The sequence below is a fragment of the Balaenoptera musculus genome, chromosome 1, assembly GCF_009873245.2.
Source record: "Balaenoptera musculus isolate JJ_BM4_2016_0621 chromosome 1, mBalMus1.pri.v3, whole genome shotgun sequence".
Taxonomy (NCBI): domain Eukaryota; kingdom Metazoa; phylum Chordata; class Mammalia; order Artiodactyla; family Balaenopteridae; genus Balaenoptera; species Balaenoptera musculus.
Genome location: NC_045785.1, coordinates 102,799,191 through 102,824,040, shown reverse-complemented (window position 1 = coordinate 102,824,040; position 24,850 = coordinate 102,799,191). Strand labels below are relative to the sequence as shown.

General features: G+C 43.8%; 1 protein-coding gene across 1 annotated transcript in view; it reads left to right on the top strand.

The window, feature by feature from the left end:
* Nucleotides 1-24,850, top strand: part of CD58 (CD58 molecule) — a 38,985-nt gene that overhangs the window by 13,976 nt on the left and 159 nt on the right. The window contains exons 3-5 of the mRNA XM_036864580.1: nt 7,863-8,159; nt 16,841-17,110; nt 22,290-22,361. Coding sequence (XP_036720475.1) covers nt 7,863-8,159; nt 16,841-17,110; nt 22,290-22,361 — 639 coding nt within the window. The remainder of the gene's footprint in view (nt 1-7,862; nt 8,160-16,840; nt 17,111-22,289; nt 22,362-24,850) is intronic.

Here is a 24,850-nt window from a genome sequence, read left to right as displayed (position 1 = left end):
GGCTCACGAGCCGCATTGGCTAGTGGCTACTGAATCGGACTGCACAGATGGAGAGGGGAATGTCTTGTGAAAGGAGGATTTTTAAGTGCAAGAATAAGGGGTTAAAAAGGCAAGTATTTTAGCATGACAGGAAACAGGGACGTTCAAGAGGAAGTTGATTTAAAGAACAAACATCTTAATTCTGGATGCACTCATCCAGGAGACAAGGAATAGCTTGACAACTGAGAGCATATGTGAGGCGAGTTCTGTGGAGTTTCTGGGATTGGGGGACCACGGGGTTTATTGTCTGTTGGGAGCCAGGGGGCTGCAGTTTCAGTCTGAAATAGATGAAGACAGGGCAGCCATGGTGGCATATCTGAGACCAGCAGATTTCTGCCTTTAGCACTCATGGAAGCAGAAATCACTGACTGGGACCGGATGCAGGTGGAATTGACAAGGAAGGACCAGGCATCTCACACTGTGGCTGACAGTGCAGGCTTTGGAGCTGGCCACCTGTGTCTGGACACCAGCTCTGCCCTGGACCAGCTGAGTGACCTCGGTCAGCTTCGGAACCTCTTTGAGCCCCAGTTTCCTCAGCTGTAACTTAGTGGTTCTCACTCTTTGAATGCTCTTCCCCATATGCTCAAGCTCACTCCCTCGTTTTTTCTGGGCCCTGCTCACATTGCCAGCTGTGACCACCTCACATATAATGGCAACCTCCCTTCTCATCATTAATCCTCCTCCCCAATACACTGCTTTATTTTTCTCAATAGCACTTAACATCACCTGTGATACTTACTTTTCCATTTAATGTGTTCCTCCCTGCCCCCCGTCCCCACCGTCACCAATAATGTAAACTCCAAGAGGGCAGGATTCTGTCTGATTTGTTTAGTGTTGTATCCTAACTGCTCAGTACAGTGCCTGGGACATAGCAGGTACTCAACAAATATTTGGTGAGTGAATAAATGAATAATAAGACCTACCTCACAGAGTTAAGTTGAGGAATAAATGAGCCTATCCATCCATCTATCTATCTCTTGGAACAAGTGCCTGGCACATAGTGAGCCTTCAGGAAGTGTGCTGCTGCCGTCGCTGTTGTTGAATATTATTATTGAGGCTGAGTTGGCCTAGGGCTCATTTGGATTGGATTTATTAAGAGCTAGGTTAAAGAAACGAGCTACACTAAACTTCCTTGAGTGAAAAGACTGTGCTCTTCTTTTGATGACCCACGTACCTGGTGAGCATATTTCGTATGCCAAAACTGGGACATGGGGGCTGACAAACAGAATGTTTGTAGACTTAACGGGACAGATTGTTTGACACCAGCACTGACGTAGACACGTGAGGAGAGTGGCTGCTCTCCGTACTGTGAGCATGTGTGTTTGTGTCTCCAGAGACTTAGTTTCCCAGGCTGCCACCACTCCAGTACCCCAAGTGGGTGTCAACTGAAAGTGTGCTGTGATGCTGAAGTGAGAGGAACAAGGTCATGGTCACAAGCCCCTGTCTGCAGGAGAAATCCAGCTGCTCACTTGGGTACAGAAATGCCCAAGGCCCTCCTATCTCCCAGCTTGAATGAATCTTTAACCGAATTGTCGTTATGGTGTCATACACACAGGGGGAAATACCAAGATTTATGTATTTGGGTACTGAAACTCAGGGGATTTTTTTTTTCTTTTCATCAAATGAATTTTTGCCTTAACTGCTAAAATCTGCAGCCATGTGGAACCTTGAAGAAATTTTAGGAAGAGAAGGAAGTATTTTAAAATCACATTGTTCGTTTCTAAGAAAAAAACTCCAGAAAAACCTTTCCTCCAAATCCCAGAAGAGTGGTTAGCTCGTCTCTCAGCAATGGCATCAGTGAAAAAATTGCATCTCCTCAAACCTCAGACAGGGTGTTAACATTGACGAAGGGCTGATATCCTGAGTGGGTGTAAGCTTATCTGGTGCAGTGCCCTGAAGCCCACAACATGTGGTAGGTGAAACCTAGCTAAACCTGAAGGGGACGGGGAGTGAGGAGCCAGCAGACCCTCCAGTCTTGCTTTGGTTCTGGAGGCAGGCAGTTGGGGAGGAAAGAGTTCTCTTCTGACTGCATACGAAGGGTCCCAGGCCATTTATTCTGCAGCTTCAGTTAAACGTCTCCACCTCTCCTTGCTGAGTCATGGTTCTTCAACCGGGTTCCACAGCGATTTGAGGTATTGCAAAGCTCAGGGTTTGGGGTGACTATCAAATATTGTAATTCTGTCAGGAAGCCCTGCCTTTTAGACTACATTTAAGTTGTATTTAAATCAGTTTAGTTAATTCACTCAGCAGATATTTATGGAATGTCCTTCACGTGCCGGGCAGTGGGGATGCAGCGAAGATGGACAACAGCCCTGTCTTTGTCCTCATGGGGCTGGCCTGACTAGGGGATACCCCTCGGCTCAGATTGGAGTTAATTGCCATCTAATTCCATAAAATTTGATTTTTGTGTTCACATAAATTTTGAACGTCCAGCATTTCTTGGAAACTTAGAAGATCTGGCAATTTCCACGTGTCCACGTGGGTAGGAGCTGAGGAGCCTCTCCCTAGGCGAGCCAGCCTCACTAGAGCTGCAGTCTCCACTGCTCCCTTTTGGGTCACACCTGGCGCGTCCGTGGCGCCTCTGTTGGCTGAATGGCTGGTCTCTATCTCAGGGCTTCATTTGCTCGCTCTCACAGGCTTCTCAGCTGCTCCTGTGATTTTGTGTCCTTATTTACTTCTTTGTTTGCCCCTTGTTTTCTCCCCACACACCCCGCTCCAGCTTTTCTTCCTTCCTGCATTCGAGTCTCTTTTGTCCCCTTACCCTCTCTTACTTTTTCACATGTCACATATTACTTGCCATCACACATGAGAAGTGCAAACTCTTAGACCTTACTTTCAACTTAGTTTCTCTTGGTCCTTAATTATGAAACCCTGTCTCATTTCCCACTGAACATCTAAAATTATTTTTAAAAAAACAACAGCATTATGAAACTTAGGTTTAAATTTGGGTTCCCATGTAACATTTTGGAGATTTGGGTTCATCGCTATCTTGCTCAATGAAATCTTCTCAATTTCCTCATGTATATGAGGATGGGTGTGGGGCAGGCCGGGGTCCTCTGAGGACCTGTCCAGCCCTGACATTCAGTGATTTGGTGACCACTGAGCTTATGCTTCACTTCTAGGTTTCAGAGGTGTGCTTCACTCCCGACTAGAATGGTTTGACTTTCTCATTCCCAACATCTGCTATTCCCATACGTTCTAGAAATTGCATTCTGACATACCCTGTATCACGTCACTGTCTTTAATAGCCATATACCACATAGCTAGCCAAGTAAGAAGCAATGGTTAAAAGTCAGACTGTCTGGGTTCAAAAGCAGTTTCACTACTTAATTAGCTAGTCAGTTAACGTTTGTGTGTCTCAGGTTCCTCATCTGCAAAATAGGGTTAAAAATAACAGCTGCTTGATATGTTGTTTTGTTTTTTTTTAGTTTTTTTTTTCTGTCTGTCTATCTGTCTGTCTATTTATTTATTTATTTATTTTTTGGCTGCGTTGTGTCTTTGTTGCTGCGCGCAGACTTTCTCTAGTTGCAGCCAGTGGGGGCTACTCTTCGTTGTGGTGCATGGGCTTCTCATTGTGGTGGCTTCTCTTGTTGCGGAGCATGGGCTCTAGGAGCACAGTCTTCAGTAGTTGTGGCACGCGGGCTCAGTAGTTGTGGCTCACGGGCTCTAGAGCACGGGCTCAGTAGTTGTGGTGCACGGGCTTAGTTGCTCCACAGCGTGTGGGATCTTCCAGGACCAGGGCTCGAATCTGTGTCCCCTGCATTGGCAGGCAGATTCTTAACCACTGCGCCACCAGGGAAGTCCTGATATGGTTTTTGAGAGGATTTGCTGAATACATATTTGTAGAGTTCTTCCAACTGCCTAGTAGATAGTAAGTGCTATATAAGTGTTTGATTAAATAAACTAAAAATAGCAGTCAATCTAAATCCCAGGACCTGGGACTTCCCTGGTGGTCCAGTGGATAAGAATTCACCTTCCAATGCAGGGGACGCGGGTTTGATCTCCGGTCGGGGAACTAAGATCCCACATGCCGCGGGGCAACTAAGCCTGCGTGCTCTAGAGACCGCACGCCACAACTAGAGAGCCTGTGGGCTGCAACTACTGAGCCTGCATGCTCTAGAGCCCACACGCCATAACAAAGAGCCTGCGCGCTGCAATGAAAGATCCTGTGTGCTGTAACTAAGACTCAGCGCAGCCAAATAAATAAATAAATATTAAAAACAAAAATCCCAGGACCCAAGTGAAAATGCGCAGAGAAATTTGTGGCTGGGAGTTGGGGGAGGTCCCATTTCATTAACCCAATAGTTACTATTACCATATTTTCTAAATCAAAAATCAGGTCACTTTGTCTGCAAAATATTTGAGTTCCACTTTGGACTTCAAGCCCTGTGAGAAGAACTATCAAAACTGGGTATAATGATGATGTTTTGTAAGACTACAAGAGTCTTTGAAATTGGAAATGAACGCAGTACATATAGGTATTAGGTACCCTCATATCTTTCAAAAGAAAAGATCATTCAGTATTCTTCAAAGCAAATAAACCTCTAACAGTTAAAAAAATTCTGTCTAGCACAGAATATCTGTTTAGGCAATCACTGATACATTTTCCCCCTACCTCTATCTCTCTCTACTTTGAAACAGCAAAAACTCACTCTATGCCCAATTCTCACACAGCCAGGGTCACCTACAGTGAATGCATTGATGGTGGCCGCCTGAATCATTGAAAGCAAAAGAGGGAAAACCCTGTTGAAAGCCTACTTCATTTCAGCCATTGTGTGAAGACTCTCAGTCTTATTCAAACCTCAAAACAATCTTTTGTGGTAGGCATTATGATTTGTTTTTTAGGCTGAGGAAACCTATTGTGGCAGAACTTTTGAAGGTTCACCCTGGGCGCATCTGCCTTGAAAGTCGGGGCCCTTTTCATTTTGCCCTCTGGCATGGTAAGGTAGCATCTCTGTGGTCCCTTTTCTGACCATTCACTGTTATCAGCAAAGTAACCAACTCACTGCTGACTCCTTTCCTTAGCTGCTGTTTGTTTGCTCGTTCTTTCATTCGTTCAGGGTGTGTGACCTTGAGAAAAAACTCACTCTCCTTTCTCCTATTCTTTTTCATTGGAAACAGTCGTATTGGTAACTTACCTTAGGATCAGTCTTGGAGGGGCAACAGAAAAGGCTTTACTATAGGAAGGAAATGGTAGACATAGCATCTAAAAATGTGATGAATCCCAAATCTGTATCTTCCCCTGGGAACCCCCAGACCTGTGGACCCTGCAGCCTCCTGGACAAGCTCCACGCAGATGTCTTACAGGCCGCTATGCTGCTTAGCATCCGTCAGTCAGCTGACGTCTGGGTGAGGAGGGGGAGGAGAGATGGCCAAGCAGACAGAGGAAGAAGCGCCTCTGAGGGGGCAGGTCCTGAATCAGGAAGGCACTTGGCGCGTCTGAGGAAATAAAGGCAGTTCCAAAAGGCTCAAAGGAAGAGAAGGCTCAAAGCAGTTCCGGAAGGCTCAAAGGGGGGAACGGGTGGGGAATGAGGCTGGGGAGGCCGGCAGGAGCCAGACCACAGGGTCTGTGAGCGAGGGGCCGGGCCGTGTCCGGTCTGTTCTGGTCCCTCAGCTACCATAAGCCTGCTGAGTGACCTGGAGCAATTGATAGGTCTCCCGGGGCCTGTTTCCTCATCTGAGAAATGGAGTTAGCAACACCACTGCACAGGGATGTGGAGAGGATTAAAAAGGGACACGAGTACGTGAACACGTAACTGGCAGAGGGTAAGCATTCAGTAACATCTTCTTCCATTTTTCTTGGTGCCCTGTCCTTTCACCTGTGAAATGGGGGTAATTTGACTGACTAATTGTTGGAGTTTTCTTCCAGCGCAAAATGACTATGATTTTTTCTGAACTGGTCTCCCCCTTTTTCCACCGTTAGCTCCATTCCAGACTTTTCTTCTTCCTGTTCTCAAGCCCAGGAAACATCACCTTCCCCTGGGAAAGACAGAAGCCAGCTTTATGCAGCCAGGGAGGGGCAGTTCAACTGAGACCTCTTCTCTTCCTCCACCACCCTACTTACTCTCATCCGTTCATTCATGTATTCATTTACAAGACATTTCGAGCCGCCTCTATTGTATGTGGATAGACTCTCACCCCTCAAATCTTATTCCTTTTCATGCCTTTCCATGGGCTCTGGTTGATTGGGAGAAATAGTGCATGGTCAGGAAAACCACAGAAGGATGCTGGTATATTGCAGGCAGCCTCCCTTGATTAAGGGAGGTGGGTTCTAAAAATCCTTGCACATAGACAAATGGGGCGTATTTGCTTCTTATTTGAAATTACTGGACACAATTGCCTGCAATTGGTCTATTTAATATTTTTGATTTTTCCTGTGCTCTGTCAATTACCCTGATTGCTTCTAGGCAAAAACTTCAATCAGTCAAGTTTTAATTTCTCTTTAATGTCTTTCCCCTAACAGCTGCTCTTCTCTCTTAACAAGAAAGTCAAGTCTGGAGCAAGATGCATTGAAGCCCATTTTGGGGTATCAAGAATATCCCAATCTAGTAGTAATAGTAAATGTTTAACAACTGGATTGGTGTGGAGGAGGTGGGAGGTTCTGATTTGAAGCATGAGTCAGTTTCTCTGCTATAAACACTCCCATTGTGGTGCACTCCAAGCTCTCCAGGCTTCACTGAACGGAGTCCAGCAGAGAGGCTAACAGTTGGTTCCAACACGCCACCGCACCCAGGCCTTGAGACCTTAATCTTCATCACACTCCCTGACTTCCTTCCTGGTCATTCTGATTTCAGTTAATGGCACCTCAGTCAGCCAAAAAAGAGGCCTGGCAGTCACCATTAGCTCCTCTCATCCAATCACTAAATCCTGTTCATTTCCCTCTCAAATGTAGAGTCTGTCCACTTATCCATCCCCACCGCCAGCACCCTGGTCTGGTCTCCCGGTCCAGCCTTCTTTCACCGCTACCGCACTGACTGCTCTTCTGGGTTTTCTCTGCCCTCCATCCTTACCCTGTCGACCAGTGTCCACCCTGCAGACAAGGTCAACCTACTGAAACTTAAATTATGTCATGCCGGTCTGCTGTTTAAAACCTGTCCATGACCTTCGCTTGCCGTTAGGATAAGTTCCAAACGCTTAGCATATCTTACCGGACACGGCCCGGCCCCTCACTCACAGACCCTGTGGTCTGGCTCCTGCCTACCTCTCCAGCCTCATTCCCCACCCGTTCCCCCCTTGCTCTCCTCCTTCGAGCCTTTTGGGACTGCTTTTATTTCCTCAGACACGCCAAGCGCCTTCCTGATTCAAGGCCTGCCTCTTCAGAGGGGCTGCTTGGCCATCTCTCCTCCCACTCCTCACCCAGCTGTCAGCTTGCAGACTCCTCTTATCTTCCGGTGGTTTGCTGTCCTGTGTCAGTTTCAGCGTGATTTCCTAGGAAAGGCCTTTGCCTGGGTGGCTCTCCTTGCCTGCTCAGTGTCTCCTCCCTTGAGGGCCTGGAGTGACACCTGTCTTGTTTGCCGCCATATTCCCAGCATCGCCCACAGTACCTGGCACGTAGTTGGTGCTCCATAAACGTTGAATCCATTTCTTGTATTTATGTGGGCCCCAGTTCCCTATTAAAGAATAAACTCTTACAGGGTCAAGCATGTTCTCCTTCTTGTACTTTTTATCAGCAGTTTATCAGCTTAGTACAAAAAGTAGCTGACGAATAATTTTTACCACTAAATTTAATCATTTTCCCCCCACAAGGTATCTTGGAAGATAATTTTCTGCTTTTGATCAAGTCATGCTATTTTCCCTAACCAATTTCTTTTTTTTCCTCCTAGATTTCATTAGCTGTGATTCCCAAGTAATATATGGAGCTGTGAACAAGAATGTAACTTTATACGCATCAAGTTTTAAACCCTTTAAGGAGATCGTGTGGAAAAGAGGAAAGGATAAAGTTGTAGAATGGGATGACCAATCTGAAGTCAGAGCTTTTCTATCTTTTAAAGATAGAGTTCATTTAGACACTGTGTCGGGTAACCTCACAATCTCCAAGTTAACACAATCAGACGAAGATGAGTACGGAATTGAATCCCCAAGTGTTAGAAATAACAGCAAGTTCACCCTCAAAGTGATCGGTGAGTATCCCATAAATTGGTTTGTTCAAATGGCAGATTTCTAACTATTTTAAGAGACTAATACTAATCATTGGTTTATGAGAAATAAAAATTAGTCATCATAGGGACTTCCCTGGTGGCACAGTGGTTAAGAATCTGCATGCCAATGCAGGGGACACAGGTTCGATCCCTGGTCTGGGAAGATCCCACATGCTGTGGAGTGGCTAGGCCCGTGCGCCACAACTACTGAAGCCCACACGCCTAGAGCCCGTGCTCCCCAATAAGGGGGGGCCACTGCAATAAGAGGCCTGCGCACTGTATCTAAGAGTAGCCTTCGCTCTCTGCAACTAGAGAGAGCCTGCGTGCAGCAAGGAAGACCCAACGCAGCCAAAAAAAAAAAAAAAAAAATTAAAAAAAAAAAAATTAGTCATCACCTGTTGTCAGGGTTTTCCTCTCTTTCCAGTACACAGGAGCCACTTTCAGCTCCCTTGTCATCCTCTTGGTGAGGAGAGGATGTGACTGAGGTCAGGAGAACAGCGCAAGTTGGGCAGAGCTGCTGGCAGCAGCATCCCTTGTCTTGCTGGGAATGTTCTGGAAAGGGATGTAGTGGCATCAATGAGCTCAGAACTCTGAACCATGGATAGTTGGTGCTCTATAAATTAGAGTTCCTGCTTCCCCTTGCAGCTCGCACAGGAGATGGGATTTTTTTTTTCCTCCTCTATCACTTTAAACTGGAACTGGGGATAGGATACAGGTTCCTCTGTGCTTCTTGCTGATGTTTCCAGGTTATTCTCCTTCCCTCATCTCTAAAGCACTTTCCTTGTTGCAGTCATCCAGAGGCTGATGGGTACACTTTAATGTTTCTTTTTTTCCCCAGTTTTATTGAGAAATAATTGACATCCATCACTGTACAAGTTGAAGGCGTACAGCATGGTGGTTTGATTTACAGGCACTGCGAAATGATTACCACAGTAGGTTCAGCTAACATCCGTCTTCTCATATAGATACCAGAAAAAGAAAAGAAAGAAAAAAAGAAAAAAAAGGAAAAAAATGTTCTTCCTGTGATGAGAACTCGTAGTATCTTCTCTCTTAACAACTTACCTACCTACCGTACAGCAGTGTTAGCTGTAGTCATCATGTGGCACATTGTATCCCTAGTATTTATATGTTTTATAACTGGAAGTTTATACCTTTTGACCACTTTCCTCCAAATCCCCTTCCTCCCACCCTCCACCTCTGGTAACCACAAGTCTGATCTCCTTTTCTATGAGCTTGGTTTTTTTCTTTTTAGATTCCACTAACTCTAAAAAGATTTCTAGAGATTTCTCTCTTTTTAGAGATCCTACAGTATTTGCATTCTCAGTCTGATTTATTTCACTTAGCATAATGCCTTCAGGGTCTATCTATGTTGTCACAAATGGTAGGATTTTCTCACTTTTTTTTATGGCTGAATAATAGTCCATTTATATATACCACATCTTCTTTACCCTTTCATCTGTTGATGGACACTTACAATGTTTCCATGTCTTGGCTGTTGTAAATAGTGCTGCTAAGAACCTCACCCCAATATTTCCTGGTTATTTTAGTGCCTGGTTCCTTTTCACTGTTTCTGGTGTTCCTGCTGTCATAATTCTTGGTGCTTGTAGTATTTAAATAAAAGTTCTTTCTAATATCCTGACTTCTTAGTCCTTGCTCTCCTCTCCTGTAATGATCTTCTCCTTCACTCTGTCTTACCTCTCCCCACAGATATAATCTAGAACTTGTCTTTACCAGTGATTCCATTCCCTCCATCGTCTCAGTATCTCAGTTCCACTTCCTCGACTGGAAGCTCAGTTCCTCTGCTCTGCCAGCTCTGACAGTCCTTCCCCCACGGATGCCCTCCCCGCCCTCCTTCTGCAGCCCCAGTGCTGTGCTCACTCCCTGGGCTCACTCTGTTGCAGACACACATAGCTTCTTTGCTCCTTTTCTGATTGGTCATGCTCAGTGATTGAACTTTGAATGGACGAGCCCAGGCCAGCCAGGTTCAATCCAACGTTCTGTGCTCACGCCTTGTAGCTGCAGAAAAGCACATCACCTTGCAGAGTCCCACACTTTAAAATTCTGGTTATTTACTGCAACTAAACCCAATATGTTCCTAGTGTCTTCACTCACCCACTCCCAGCAGTTACCTTTCCTCTCCTCAAACCTTGAACACCTCCTTCTCCAGACCCACTCCTCAGCTGAAGGCTTTGCTTCTTGTTTCACTGAGGAAAACAAGCAACCAGAAGAGAACTTCTACAAGCTCTCACCACCAGCCTATCTGCTTACCTGTGCCTGACCCTATATACCCTGTTCTCTACCATTCCTGTTTGGCATTTCTTATTTTCAGCTTGCTGAGTTCTCATCTGGAGCCAAACCCTCTACTTGTGCCCTGGATCCCACCTCCTCTCATTATACTCAGGGATGTCACTTCTATAATTCTACCCACTCTCTCCTTACAGTAATTTCCTCCACGAGCTAATGGCTCATTCCCATCAGCATACAAATAAGCGATTATCTGTACCATCATTGCAAGCCCTCTTCTGGCCCCTCTCCTCCTCCACCTACCACCCACTTTCTGCCTTCAGTTTATAGAGAATCTACTCGAAGAGCTGTCTATATACCCCCTTTCTCCTATTCACTTTTAACCTACTCCAAACAGGCTTTCATCCCCACTGCTGTACCCAAACTCCTCATGACTTCCTCATGAATACATCCAGTGACTCATTCTCCATCCACATCTTTCTCTCAGAAGTTTTTGAAACAGCTAATCACTCCCTTCTCTGTGAAACATCTCCTTCACCTAGCATCTAGGCACCACCCGACTCCGGTTTCCTTTTAACTCACTAACAGTTCCTTCTCAGTTTCCTTTGCTGGTTCGTTCCCTCATCCTCTTGCATCCCCCAACCTCTTTTTTTTTAAATTTATTTTTGGCCACGTTAGGTCTTCGTTGCTGCACGCGGGCTTCCCTCTAGTTGCGGTGAGCGGGGGCTACTCTTCCTTGCGGTGCGCGGGCTTCTCATTGCAGTGGCTTCTCTTGTTGCAGAGCATGGGCTCTAGGCCTTCAGTAGTTGTGGCTCGCGGGCTCTAGGGTGCACGGGCTTCAGTAGTTGTGGCACATGGGCTCAGTAGTTGTGGCGTGCGGGCTCTAGAGCTCATGCTCCATAGTTGTGACGCACGGGCTTAGTTGTTCTGCGGCATGTGGGATCTTCCCAGACCGGGGGTTGAACCCGTGTCCCCTGCATTGGCAGGCGGACTCCTAACCACTGCGCCACCAGGGAAGTCCCTCCCCCAAGCTCTTAACATTGGCGACTTCAAGGCTTAAGCCTTGGACCTCTTCCCTTCTCTGCCTGCATTCACACGCAGGTGGGTGGGCTTATCACATGTCAGGGCTTTAAATAGCATTCAGTGCTGATAATGCATAGATTTAGAGCTCTAACCCAGACCTCCACTGAGCTCCTTAGGTGTTTATCTGACTGCCTACTCTGTCTCCACTCAGATATCTAAGTGGCCTCTCAAATCTCACATGTCCAGAAGTGAGCTCATGACCTTTCCCTCAAAACCTGTTCCTCCCCAAATCTTCCCCCTCTTGGTTAATGGCAGCTCCATCCTTGCAGTTGCTCAAGCTGAAACCTTGGTATCATCCTTGACACCTCTCTTTCTCTTGAACACCATATTCACTCCACCAGAAAATTTTGTTGGTTCTGCCTTCAAAATATAACCAGAATCTGACCACCTCTCATCACGTCCTCTGGTCTGATCCAGGACTGCTTCATTCTCACCTGGAGGATTGCAATAGCCTGCTAATTGGTCTCCCAGCTTCCACCCTTGCCCCTCTACAGTTTAATTTTAAACACAGAAGCCAGAGTGGTCTTTTTTTAAAAATTTTATTTAATTAATTAATTTATTTTTAAAAAAATTTATTTATTTATATGTATTTTTTGGCTGCGTTGGGTCTTCGTTGCTGCGCACAGGCTTTCTCTAGTTGCAGCGAGCGGGGGCCCCTCTTCATTGCGGTGCGCGAGCTTCTCATTGCAGTGGCTTCTCTTGTTGAGGAGCACTGGCTCTAGGTGCGCGGGCTTCAGTAGTTGTGGCACGCGGCCTCAGTAGTTGTGGCTCACAGGCTCTAGAGCGCAGGCTCAGTAGTTGTGGCGCACGGGCTTAGTTGCTCCATGGCATGTGGGATCTTCCCAGACCAGGGATCGAACCCACGTCCCCTGCATTGGCAGGCAGATTCTTAACCACTGCGCCATCAGGGAAGTCCCCAGAGTGGTCTTCTTAAAACAGAAGTCAGATCACATCACTCCTCTGCTTAGAACTTTCTAGTGGCCCCATCTGACTCTGAGTTACAGCTAAAATCTTTACAGTGGCCTACAAGGCTATGTGAGATCCGGCTCCTGTGACCTCCCCTTGCTTTTCTCAGATGTCCTAGTAATGCTTTTGCCTCATAGCTGCCTTTTCTGTGCCGCCACCCAGCACAACTCAACCTGTACCCATCTGTCCCCTCTGCTGCGTCACAGTTGCACTTGTTTTATCCAAGATGTGGGTATAGTTCTAGGCCTACTTCCTCTATGTTAAAGGGTGTTTTAGGAAGATCCAACTGGTGGCAAACTGTGTAAGATGGTTTCCAGGGGATGGAGAAGAGGCAGAGTGCAATATAGCAGTTCAAGTCTGAGCTGTTTGAGGTGGTCTCAGTAGAACAGGATATAGCTGGATGAATAGCTGTCCCTCACCGGTTCAACTACCCAGTATCGGAGACAGTGGGAGGAAGAGAGAATTTCTCTGTTGTTCACCATTGTACCCCCAGAGCCCAGCAAAGGATTTGAATAGGTAATGGGCACTCAGCAGATATGGAAGCAATTGATCTGGATGATTGGGAGGTGGGATGCGCAATTTACAGTAATGGGGGGGTCTCAGACTGGGTGACTGGTTTGTCCAGGAGATGATGAACTCCTTTTAGATAAGTGAAGCTTGTTAAGGTGTGCAGGCATCCTGTTAGAAGGATCAATCAATGCCTTTGAAGAAGCAAAATCCTTAAAACCTGCAAGCTGGAGATTTGGCAGTTGTAGGGCAAGCAAACAAAAAGATTGATTCAGAATTTAAGTTAGAATAGAATGCATCTTACGAGCCCCTTTATAGAGTTTGTAAAACTGAATTCGAAACATTTAAGTTTTTCTTTTTAAAACTTGATGAAATGTTTAAGAGTAATAATTTAAAAATAATTTAATTTTAAAAATTCCATGGTGACTCAACAAAGGTGCTGGATTTTGGTAGTTAGACTAACTGGATAGTCCTTAGGAAGCTCAGCAAAGGCCTGCAGAGGAGCAAGGTGCAGGGGAGGCGAGTTTCAATCAGGAGGCAATGAGTGATATTGGCCGTTAATGTGTTGACTTCAAGTTCTGGTTTGGGAATCGGGGTTTTAGCCTGTGGGAGTGGAGAGCCACTGTATCTGATACTGGAGCAGAGAAGTGCCTTGATGAAATATATTTCTGGAAGTTTAATCAGATGGGAGGTATTTACGGTGGATTAGAAAAAGGAGACGCCAGGTTGGAAGCTACTGTGATCATCCAGGTAGACAGAGGTGTTAGTAGTAGATGTTTGGAAAGGAAAGAATCAGGAGACACTTCCAAGAAAGAGTTAATAAGATTTAGATTTTGGTTATAAAAATACATACCTGAGGGCTTCCCTGGTGGCGCAGTGGTTGAGAGTCTGCCTGCCGGTGCAGGGGACACGGGTTCGAGCCCTGGTCTGGGAGGATCCCACATGCCGCGGAGCGACTAGGCCCGTGAGCCACAATTGCTGAGCCTGCGCGTCTGGAGCCTGTGCTCCGCAGCAAGAGAGGCCGTGATAGTGAGAGGCCCGTGCACCGCGATGAAGAGTGGCCCCCACTTGCCACAACTAGAGAAAGCCCTCGCACAGAAACGAAGACCCAACACAGCCATAAATAAATAAATAAATAAAAATTAAAAAAAAAAAAATGAGACAAATAATTCCTGGAAAAAAAAAATACATACCTGAATGTCAAAACGATTAGTCATACTTTTTTTTTTTTTTTTTTTTTTAGAAATGAGGAAGTCATACTTCCGTGAGGGTATGTTAAGACTAAAATAATAAGACTCAGTAATCTTCCGGAGACACCAGACCCTTTCAGAAAGGATATTTTAGACAGGGGGATTTCCTGGCACCTCTAGGTTCAGAGCACCTACGTCCTTCTGTGTAAGTGAACATCTGGCTTTCCTCCTTCCCTCAAAGTCCCCTTAAAAATTTCCACCATCAGCGTTTAACAGTCCTTGCCCATCCTCTGATAACCTTTATTGCATGGAGGCTGGTAGTGTTCAGGTAAATAGAATTAACTGCTCTATCCTTAAAAGGTCTGGACTGGCATATGACTTTTTATTAAAGTTTATGGAAATATACAAATGTCATCAGATATGTATAAGAAATTCTCATTTCTTACAGAATAGTGAGCTGAACTCATTAATTATAAGTTGACTAAGTCTTAGGGATGAAGTAGGCACATCTCTTGCCAGTTGCTTAAGGCACAGATGTAACTAATATTTGTTAGATTATAGCTGTGGTAAGTCCCGTCATGGGCAGCGGGACATTGGCTGAACTAGATCAATAAACTAGAATCTGTAACAGACCAGGTGAACTTTTCATCTTCCAAACTGAAACTCTGTACCCATTAAACACGAACTCCCCTTTCCCCCCTCCCCCAGTTCCCTGGCAACCACCATTCTATTTTCTGTCTCTAAGAATCTGGCTACTGTAAGAACCTCTTATCAGTGGAATCGTGTAAGATTTATTCTTTTGTGACTGGCTTATTTCACTTAGCATAACATCTTCAAGGTTCATCCATGTTGTAGCATGTGTCTGAATTTCCTTTCTTTTAAGGCTGAGTACAAATGTGATTTTGAATGATCATGGTTAGGATTATCTGTGGTTTTCCAGTAGACCATGGGATTCTGAAGTGATTATTAGAAGAGGCTCCAAATTGCTACTTGAGCCCTGGGCTCAGCAGTCATTTCTGCTCAGAACCTGTTCTTGGCCAAATCATGAAGCATGGCTTCTGGGCCTTCCAAGTGTCCCCTCCCCTTCCTTATCCCTTTTCCCTTGAAACCAAGCTTTGTTGGTGCCTGCCTCTGCCACAACTCACCACTCGTCACCCTGCTTACCGATAGCAGGTAGTCTGCAGTGAATACACACTTGTGTGTGTGTATGTATGTGTGTCTTAGAGTTCTTTTAACTAAAAAACACAACTTCAAGGCAGCATGTAATGAATTATGTGAGCTAGATTAAACCTAAAACTTGAGGAAACGCCAAGCAGAAAGGGAAGTCGCGTGTGACTCAGGTCTAACAAGACAGGCTGGGTGTGTTATTTAACTGAGCCAGAAAGAATTCAGGAGGAGAAGAGGGAGGCAAGATGAGATGAACATATTTATTTTTTAGATTATTAAGTGGAGCTTGTGTTCCTTTGTCTTAGAAAATATTTTAAATGACAGCATAGTATCGCATCATCTTGATGAACTTTAATTCGCTTTTTAGTAGATGTTTGCAAGGTATTGAAATTTTATTAGCCAAATGCTACCATGACCAATTTTTGTATCTTCCATATATTTTTACATGTTTCTCAAATCTCTTATGATTAGTTTTTGGTGGAAAGGAGAGATGCAAGAAGGTATATGAATTAATAAATAAACCACTGACTAATGGGGTGAGCCGATTGGCTTTGAGGTTAAATTTAGAGGGTGATAGTGGCGTGTCATGACTTTTGTCTTATCCATCCTTGCAACTCCAGCTGCCTTAGCCAGCAGGAGGTGCTTCCAGAATAAACGTGGGGATGAGGCCTCTAGACCGACAGCACTGTGACAAGTGCCATGCCCTCCTCTACCTCAGGGTGGGGCCAGCCCACAGTACAGCTCCTCAGGACCTTTTGCAAAATCCTTTGAGTCAGGTGTGCTTTGGAATTCAGCCTTCTTCAGATTTTAGAAAGGCAATACATATAAACTGTTTCCTCTGTGTGTGTTAAGAAGCACTTCACTTAGTTATGGAGAGCCGCTTACTCAAGCATGTAAGTATTTTTAGTAAAACATGGTAATAAATATTTGTGAAAAATCTTTTGGCTTTCAGAACTCTGGATTTCAGAATTGAGGATAAGTGATTTGGGGCCTGTATCTGTGCTGAATTTGAGCAGATAGATCTGACTCAGAAGAAGAGAGAATTCTCTCCCCTTGGTGCTCAAGGGGGTGGACTGCTCGTCTTTTCAAGCTCATAAGGAAATTAGGAGCTCGCTCTTTTTTTTTTTTTTTAATTTTTGGCTGTGTTGGGTCTTCGTTGCTGCACACGGGCTTTCTCTAGTTGCAGCAAGCGGGGGCTAGTCTTCATTGTGGTGCACGGGCTTCTCATTGCAGTGGCTTCGCGTATTGCAGAGCACAGGCTCTAGGTGTGTGGGCTTCAGTAGTTGTGGTGTGCAGGCTCAGTAGTTGTGGCACACGGGCTCAGTTGCTCCGTGGCATGTGGGATCTTCCCGGACCAGGGATTGAACCCATGTCCCCTGCATTGGCAGGTAGATTCTTAACCACTGTGCCACCAGGGAAGTCCCTGGAAGCTCTTTCTGAATTTGCAGATGAGGAGTCTAAATATTACTCTTTTCTGTACTAAACATTACTTTTTTTTTTTCCCAGAGTCTCTTCCATCACCAACACTATCTTGCGCATTGACTGACGGGAACATTACACTCCAGTGCATGATCGTGGAAGCTTACGACACCCATGTAGAACTCATACAGTACTCCTGGGACTGTCCTTCGACAATACAGTGTCAGAGTGGCTCAAAACCATCTGAAGCGTATGTTACGAAGGAAGGTGATCTTTCACAGGAAATTCAGTGTATCATTAGCAATCCATTATTCAGAAGGACAACGTCAATCCTTTTGTCAACCTGTGTCCCGAGTGGTAAGTGACTGCATGTGTCATGGTAGAGATCCTATATACACGCGGGGTTCATGGACCTACATACAAGTAGTGGCTCATGAATTGCATACCACAGATGCAGTAACTAACATACACTTCATAAATGTGAAACTTAAATTGAGTTACAGTTTTCACAGACACTTTATTACAGATATAAAGCTAATATTTTTTAGTACTTTCTGTGTCAAGTACCATTCTAATACATATGTTAATTAATTCCATCCCCACGCAATCTAGTAATTATCCTTATTTCATGAGGAGAAACCAAGACATAGTTGGGAGTTTAAGTTGCTTGTCCAAGGTCAACAGCCAGTAAGTGGTAGAGCCTGGTTTTGAAATCAGGCCATCCGGCTTCAGAGCCCATGCTCTTAATTATTCACAATACTGCTTCCTAATATTCTTCATTACCACTGTGTTCTTCAAGGTTGCACACGTGCAACAGGAAGGTGCCTTCAGGGACTTCCCTGGTGGTCCAGTGGTTAAGACACCAAGCTCCCAATGCAGGGGACCTGGGTTCGATCCCTGGTCAGGGAACTAGATCCCACATACATGCTACAACTAAGAGCCCGCATGCCGCAACTAAGAGCCCTCATGCCGCAACTAAAAGATCCCACACGCGGCAACGAAGATCCTGTGTGCCGCAACTAAGACCTGGCATAGCCTAATTAATTAATTAATTATTTTCAAAAAAGTGCATTCAATACGTTTGTCTAGGCTAATGCTTGGTTAATAGCATGACAGTCTGTCTCAGCTATGGTCTTTTTATGTTGCTTAAGCATCATGTATATTTGTAATTTACAATTCTTCTTATCTGTTTTATACATTATACCCCCAGTTTATAAACAGACGGATCAGTAATTTTAAAGTGGTTCACTAAAGCATAAGAGATGAAAATGGTAAATACTGTATTTCAGGATAATATCACAATTGTGAGGTGTGAACAGGATTCTAGGGCAGATAAAAAATGTGAGTCTCCTTGGGCTGGGGTAGGGTGATTCTGCAAATAAATATTTTTCTTTTTTTAAAAAATATTTATTTAGGTCACTTAAGTAATGGAAATAGAATCGAAATTTAAGTCTTCCGATTTCTGGAGTTTTTTTCCATGACACCATCCTGACTCTTTATATTATATATCTCAAAATAAATCAAATTAAAAAAATGTTTTTGGACTGATTCACGGGAATTGACTAGTGAGAACCATACCATGTTAAATGAAAGTACAGACTGTGGAAGATTTTATAGGACTGAAGATCAAGTTTCTTCAATAAATAAATTATAAGGGGAGGAAAAAGAGAGGTAATGGGGGGACTTAAAGTTTAAGGAAATTTAAGAAACATATCAATTAATTGCAATGTATGGACCTTATTAGGTCCTGATTCAAACAGAAAAGAGTGAAAAACAGGAGCAGTTTAAACAGAGATCCCATGTTTGATGATGTTGAACACAATATTTTAAGTCTGATGATGCCATGGTTGTGTTTTACAAAGAATCCTTATCTTTCGGAAATACATACTGAAACGCTTATAGCTTATAAATTGTGCTCTCTGGAGTCAAACAGGGGCTCGCATCTCTGATTGCTCCATAGCAAGTGGGAGGGGAGAAGGAGAGGGATGGAACCTGGTCCTCCCCTTTAAAGATCAAGTGTGGCATGCATCACTTCCATTCACACCCCCTTGACCAGTCTGAGTTCATGGCCACACCTAGCTGAGGGGGGCTGAGAAGTGCCATCTTTTGCTGGCCATGTGCCCAGTTAAAACACAGGGGTTCTCTTCCCAGAGTGAAAAGGAGAGATTGGTTATTGGGGAACAACAGATACTTCTACCACAATGTACTACAAAATGAATATAACTCATACAATTTAAAAACATATACAAAATCTAAAAAACTTAAAGAATGACATAAGTAGTAAAAATAAATAGAGGTTCTAATTTTTTTTTTTTGCACCTCATTGGTCATCTTATGTTCTCCCTGGGGGTTATGTGCCTAATTAGGAAACTCTTGGTCTAAGCAAGAGAAGATGGTGTCTTGGACTAGTAGAGTTGGGAGAAGCAGTTCCAATGAGGCTACATTTTGAAAATAGAAACAAGAGGATTTTCTAATGGTTTGAGTGGGGAAGAAGGGTGCCTAATAAGAAATACTCAGATGACCCCTAGATTTCTGGCCCAAGCAACGGAATGAATCGTGTTGCTATTAGACTGGAAAGCAGGGGAACAGCAGGTGTGTGGAAGAAATAGAGTTTGGTTTGGGACATGTTGTTTGAGATTCCCATTAGATTTCAAATGGAGACGTCAAATACGGTGCTTTGATTTATGAGTCTAGGTCTCTCGTGAGTGGTTAGGGCTGGAGATAGAGATCTGGGCATAATCAGAGTAAAGTAGGCATTTAAAGCCTTGGGACTAGAAGAGATCATGTGGAGGAAGCAGTCGTCAGAGAGGGGTGCTGAGACTGAGTCCTGAGGACTCCAGCATGTAGGGGCTGCTAAGGGAAGAGGATCCAGCAAAGGAGACTGAAAAGGATCGCTAGGGAGGAAGGCAGAAAACCCCAAGAACTTGGTATCTCCAAAGCCGAGTGAAGAGAGAGCAAACAACTGTCAGTGCACTGGCCAGGTCAAGAAGGAAGAACGTAATCAAGAACTTGTATCATTGTTGTTTCATCTCCCCTAAATATCTGCTGTCCCAAAGCGATGGATGACAGCATCTGGCATCATCCCATGGGAGAAAGGATTTTGGAAGGGACTGTATCAAGTAGCATTAGATTCAGCTGTTTAAAAAATTTTTTTGAAGTATCAGTGGCTTAAAAATGTAGATTACTTCTTTCATGCTAAAAAAAAACCCAACAAAACATTGGGGAGGGAGGGATAAATTATGAGTTTGGGATTAAAAGATACACACTACTATATATAAAATAGATAAACAAGGATCTACCGTATAGTACAGGGAACTATATTCAATATCTTGTAATAACCTATAATGGAAAAGAATCTGTAAAAGAATGTGTGTGTGTGTGTGTGTGTGTGTTGTGTGTGTGTATACACACACACACACACGGTTGGCCAAAAAGTTTGTTTGGGTTTTTCTATAACATCTTACAGAAAAGGTAAAGTATATCAGGTATATCGCTGTGCTGTATACCTGAAACTAACACAACATTGTAAATCAACTATACTTCAATTTTTTTAAAAAAGGATAAATGATTAACTTTTCTCAACTAAAAAGAAATAATAATAATAATTGGAGGTAGGCAGCCCTGGGCTCATTGCTACTTTATGCAGTTGTGTGGTCCAGCTCCTGCACCTTCCCTGCTATCTCAGGCAACGGGACCCAGGGAGGGGAAAAGGGTGTGTCTTACCCCTTTCAGGGAGACTTTTGAGAAATACCACACAACCCTTCTTGCATCTCGCGGCCCAGAACTTGCCACATGGTTAAACCTTGCTACAGGAAAGGCTGAGAAACTAATCTTTTAGTGGAGTGGTGGTGTGCCCAGCTGAAAGTCTGAATTCTTTTATTAAAGAGGGGAGAATGGGTATGGGGAGCAACTAGCAGTTTCTGGCCAGGGGCCTCTCAAATCAAACCAATGGATTATTGCCTATTTGCTCTAACTCACCTGTGTTCCTACTAAGAGGAAAGGGTGTGTGTTCATACTCTCATTCATTCATTCGTTTTCTCTCTACCCTTCCCTCTCTTCCCCTTCCCTCTCCTCCCCTCCCCTCCTCTCTCCTCCTCTCCCCTCCTCTCCCCTCTCTCTTATCCATGTTGTACTGGCTGTTAGTGACCCCACCTTCTCCCTTAGCAATGTGTGGTGATCATTTTGCCATATCCTCAGTATTCTGCCCTTAGATTTTTAGTAGGTGGATAGAGTCCACCTCATGAACACATCATTCTTTTCTATTGTGGACACTTCGGTTGTTTTAGCTTTTTGATATTGTAAGACTGTGGTAAATATCTTTGTGCCTTTTTTGGAGGGAGGAGAGGGGCACATAACTGATAGTTTCTGTAGGTTAATATCTTAGAAATGGAATTGCAGGATCAAAGGACGTTAGTAGAGATTCCAATAGCATCAATTCAATAGGTTCATGGCAACAGCTAATAGCTGTTCTTAAGTGTATTGACTCAATTAATGCTCACAGTTACCCTAGGAGGCATATTTATCAGTTCCATTTAGAGTGATCCCCAAGAGGAAACTGAGACACTGAGAGGTTAGAGCACTAATCCAACGTTGTCGCAATGATTCGGTGAGCCTGTAGGCACATCATTTAGCACAGTGTCAGCGGCTGTATGATGAACATTTCTCAGGCTTGCTATGCATGGCTGCCACATTGCCCTGCCAAGCACACGATACCAAGCTGTGCTCCCACCGGCCAGACGGGATGGCTGAATAGTGGACTATTTGCTGCTTTTAATAAACAGCACTGGGCCTGATATATATCAACCTTGTGCATATACGTTTATTTAGAAATACAGTCGATTCTCTTTATTCACGGTAGTTATGTTTTATTGTCACTATAAACACAGAATTAGTGCATATTGAACCATTGCTCCCAGGGGAGATACAGGTTTAGGTTCCTGCAAGCCTCCGGTCACAACATTTTTGGCAAGGAATCAATACAGAACCTTGCTTTACGTGTGTTTCTGTTTAAAGACACCTCATTTAATATATGTGGTTGATGCATGAACAGTGAATTCACAGCACCATAACTGATGCCTAAATGAAGCTTATCTAACACATGTGTTTTCTCTGTAAGGCACACACAGCCTTCTTGTGCTTGGGAACACGAGACAGCATTTCAGCACTGTGCTTGGGGGCCGTTTTAGACAGTGAAATAGCCAACAAAAAAGTACAAAAATGTGAAACGCATGACACTAAATAGACCACCAATAGGGCACATGTCTACAGTACAAGGGCTAAAACACAAGGACAGAGCATTGCCTTGAACCTCAGCTTGGGAATGTGTACATCAGGCAACACAGTTTTCACCATTCTGTGGCCCATGTCAGTGCATGACCGTGAAAGCGCTGCAGGTATTGGTTTGGGGAATACAACTAAATTTTAGCAAGTAGATAATTTGCAAATACGGAATCTACAAATAAAGAGGATCAACTGTATGTCTGTTTTGGTCAGTTCCAGCTAATTGTATTTCTTTCTTTCTTTTTCTTTTTTTCAGACAATACAAGGCACAGGTTTGTGCTTTTAGCCATACTGCCAGCACTAATATGTGGTTTGCTGTTTATAAAATGTACGTATACTTTCTTTTTTTAAAAAAATAAGTTTTCAAACTGGAATTGGTTTTTCAAAGGCCAGAAAATGATTAATTTGAAGATGAAAACAAAGTTTGAAATTTTAGCTGTTTCGAAAGAAACAAAACCTTTTTTGTTGTACTTGGTGTCTGGGGTTGCTGAGCATGTCGGGTTTCCCAAGATTCTGCATTATCTTGAGGTGGAATGAATCCTTGGGCCATAGAGAGCTGTACAGGAGTGGGAACACAGCCGAATATACTTAGGACTGTTCCACAGCCTCATATCTGTGGCCCACCTCAACGTATAGTTATACTTCTGGTCTCAAGCCAGATTTTGCAAAAACCTTCTTACTCTTGGCTGCCATGGTCATAATTTTCATGACTTATAGCCCAGAAGGAGGTCCCAGGTAGGAAGGAGCATTTGTTGAGTCGGGTGACATGGAGTGGGTAAAATGACCTGGTATTACCCGTGTTGCCTTCCTGAGCCTTCCTCAGTCTCCAGAAAGCAACCCATATGCCCTGGAGAACTGGTAACCTCATCCCAGCCTGTTCTTTCCTGGTGCCAAGAAACCCCTCCTCAAGTCCCAGAGGATGTTGCCCAGGCTGTAAATTTCAGAGTAGAGGTTCTTGAAGCCCCATCAGTTTCCACATCAGCCTTCACCAAAAGGAAATTTACGAGACTGATTTGTCACTCTCACAGGGAATGTTGAAGAGGAAGCTTTCTGCAAGGTGATGGCATCTGGGGTCCATGTCATTTCACAGTCATGTCTTGAATCAAGTTCACAGACTAGATTTAAGTTTCCCTAGACCTGCACTGTTCAATACAGTGGGAACTAGCCACGTACAGTGATCTAAATATAAATTCTAATTAATGAAGATTAAATAAAATTTAAAATTTAGTTCCTCAGTCATACTAGCCACATTTCAAGTGCTCGGTAGCCACAGATGGCTAGTGGGTACCATGTGAGACCAGATAGAGAACAATTCCATCATTGCAGAAAGTTCTGTTGGTCAGTGCTGACCTAGACTATTTTGGGGTATTGGCACTAGAATATGATTTCCCAAAGGTACCATTTCTATATTACAGGTTTCAAATACCACGAAGATCCCTAAGTAATAGATTATCAGTCAACTGAATCTCCTCCAAACGAGTTATAAAAAAATCAGCTGAAGAAAGTTTTAAGCCATTGTTACCAATAAGTAAAACATTTGGGGAACTCAGGTGTTCTTTTTAAAAAGTTATTTTTAATCCCCAAATAGAAGTATTATAGTTAATCATCTCCTTAACAGATTGGTCCCCAGAAACCAAAATAATTTTCCACTCATGTGTTTTTCTTGGGAGGGAAGGGGCGGGTGGGGGGGGTCTACCACCAGAACTCCTGAACCGAAGAAAAGTAGCACTGAGTACTTTTCTGGCTGATTTAACTTATTTAAAACAACTGGCTGATTTAACTTATTAAAAAAAAAAAAAGTTTATTCAGTGGAGGGAAACTTACATCAGTGATCAGTACTGGTAGCACCATATAACCTGAAAAAGAAAAATTGTTCTAAAAAATAATTACTTCAGCAAGCATCTCAACCCTAAAGCCATTAATTGGGAAAGTGAGGCATTCGGCATGGAGCCTTCAGAAGGGGAGAGAGTTGAATGTAAACAGCTCCGTCGGCTAGTTGTAGTTGACACTTTTACAAGCTCAGTCAAGCCTGTGGACTTGGCTTCTGGACCATTAGCATGGCTCCAGGCTAGCTGATGCCTTCGATGGGGAGGAACCTGATGCATACATGTGGGACCGTATCTGACCGTCCAAACCGGTGCTGTCCAAAATGGTAGCCACAAGCCACCTGTGGCTGTTGAACCCTTGAAACAGGAGAGTCCAAATTGAGATGTGCCATCAGTATAAAATAGACGCCGGATTTGTAAGACTTCTTATTTAAAAAAGGAATGTAAAGTATCTCATTAATAATGTTTATATTGATTACACGTTAGAATAGTATCTTTGGTATGTTGGTCTAGTCAATAAAATATATCGTGAAAATTAATTTCATCCATTTCTTTTTTTTAAAAATATAATTGCTCTACTACTATTTTTATTTTATTTTATTTTATTTTACTTTATTTTATTTTATTAATGTTTTGGCTATGCTGCGTGGCATGCGGGATCTTAGTTCCCCAACCAGGGATTGAACCTGCGCCGCCTGCAGTGGAAGCACAGAGTCTTAACCACTGGACCGCCAGGGAAGTCCCCATCCATTTCTTTTTACTGTGTAATGTGGCTACTAAGCATTTTAAATTACTTACGTGGCTCACATGATATCCCTGTCAGGCAGCGCTGGTCCAGAACATTCCAGCCTTCCCTCCATCTTTAGCTTTATGCACAAGCTGCTATAGAAAAAAACATTCGTCAACAGTTTTTGTTTTTCTATCATCTGATGACCAGTTTTTGAACAACTCTTTGGCCCAACTCTATGGCCAATTTGATGTAAGCATTTAG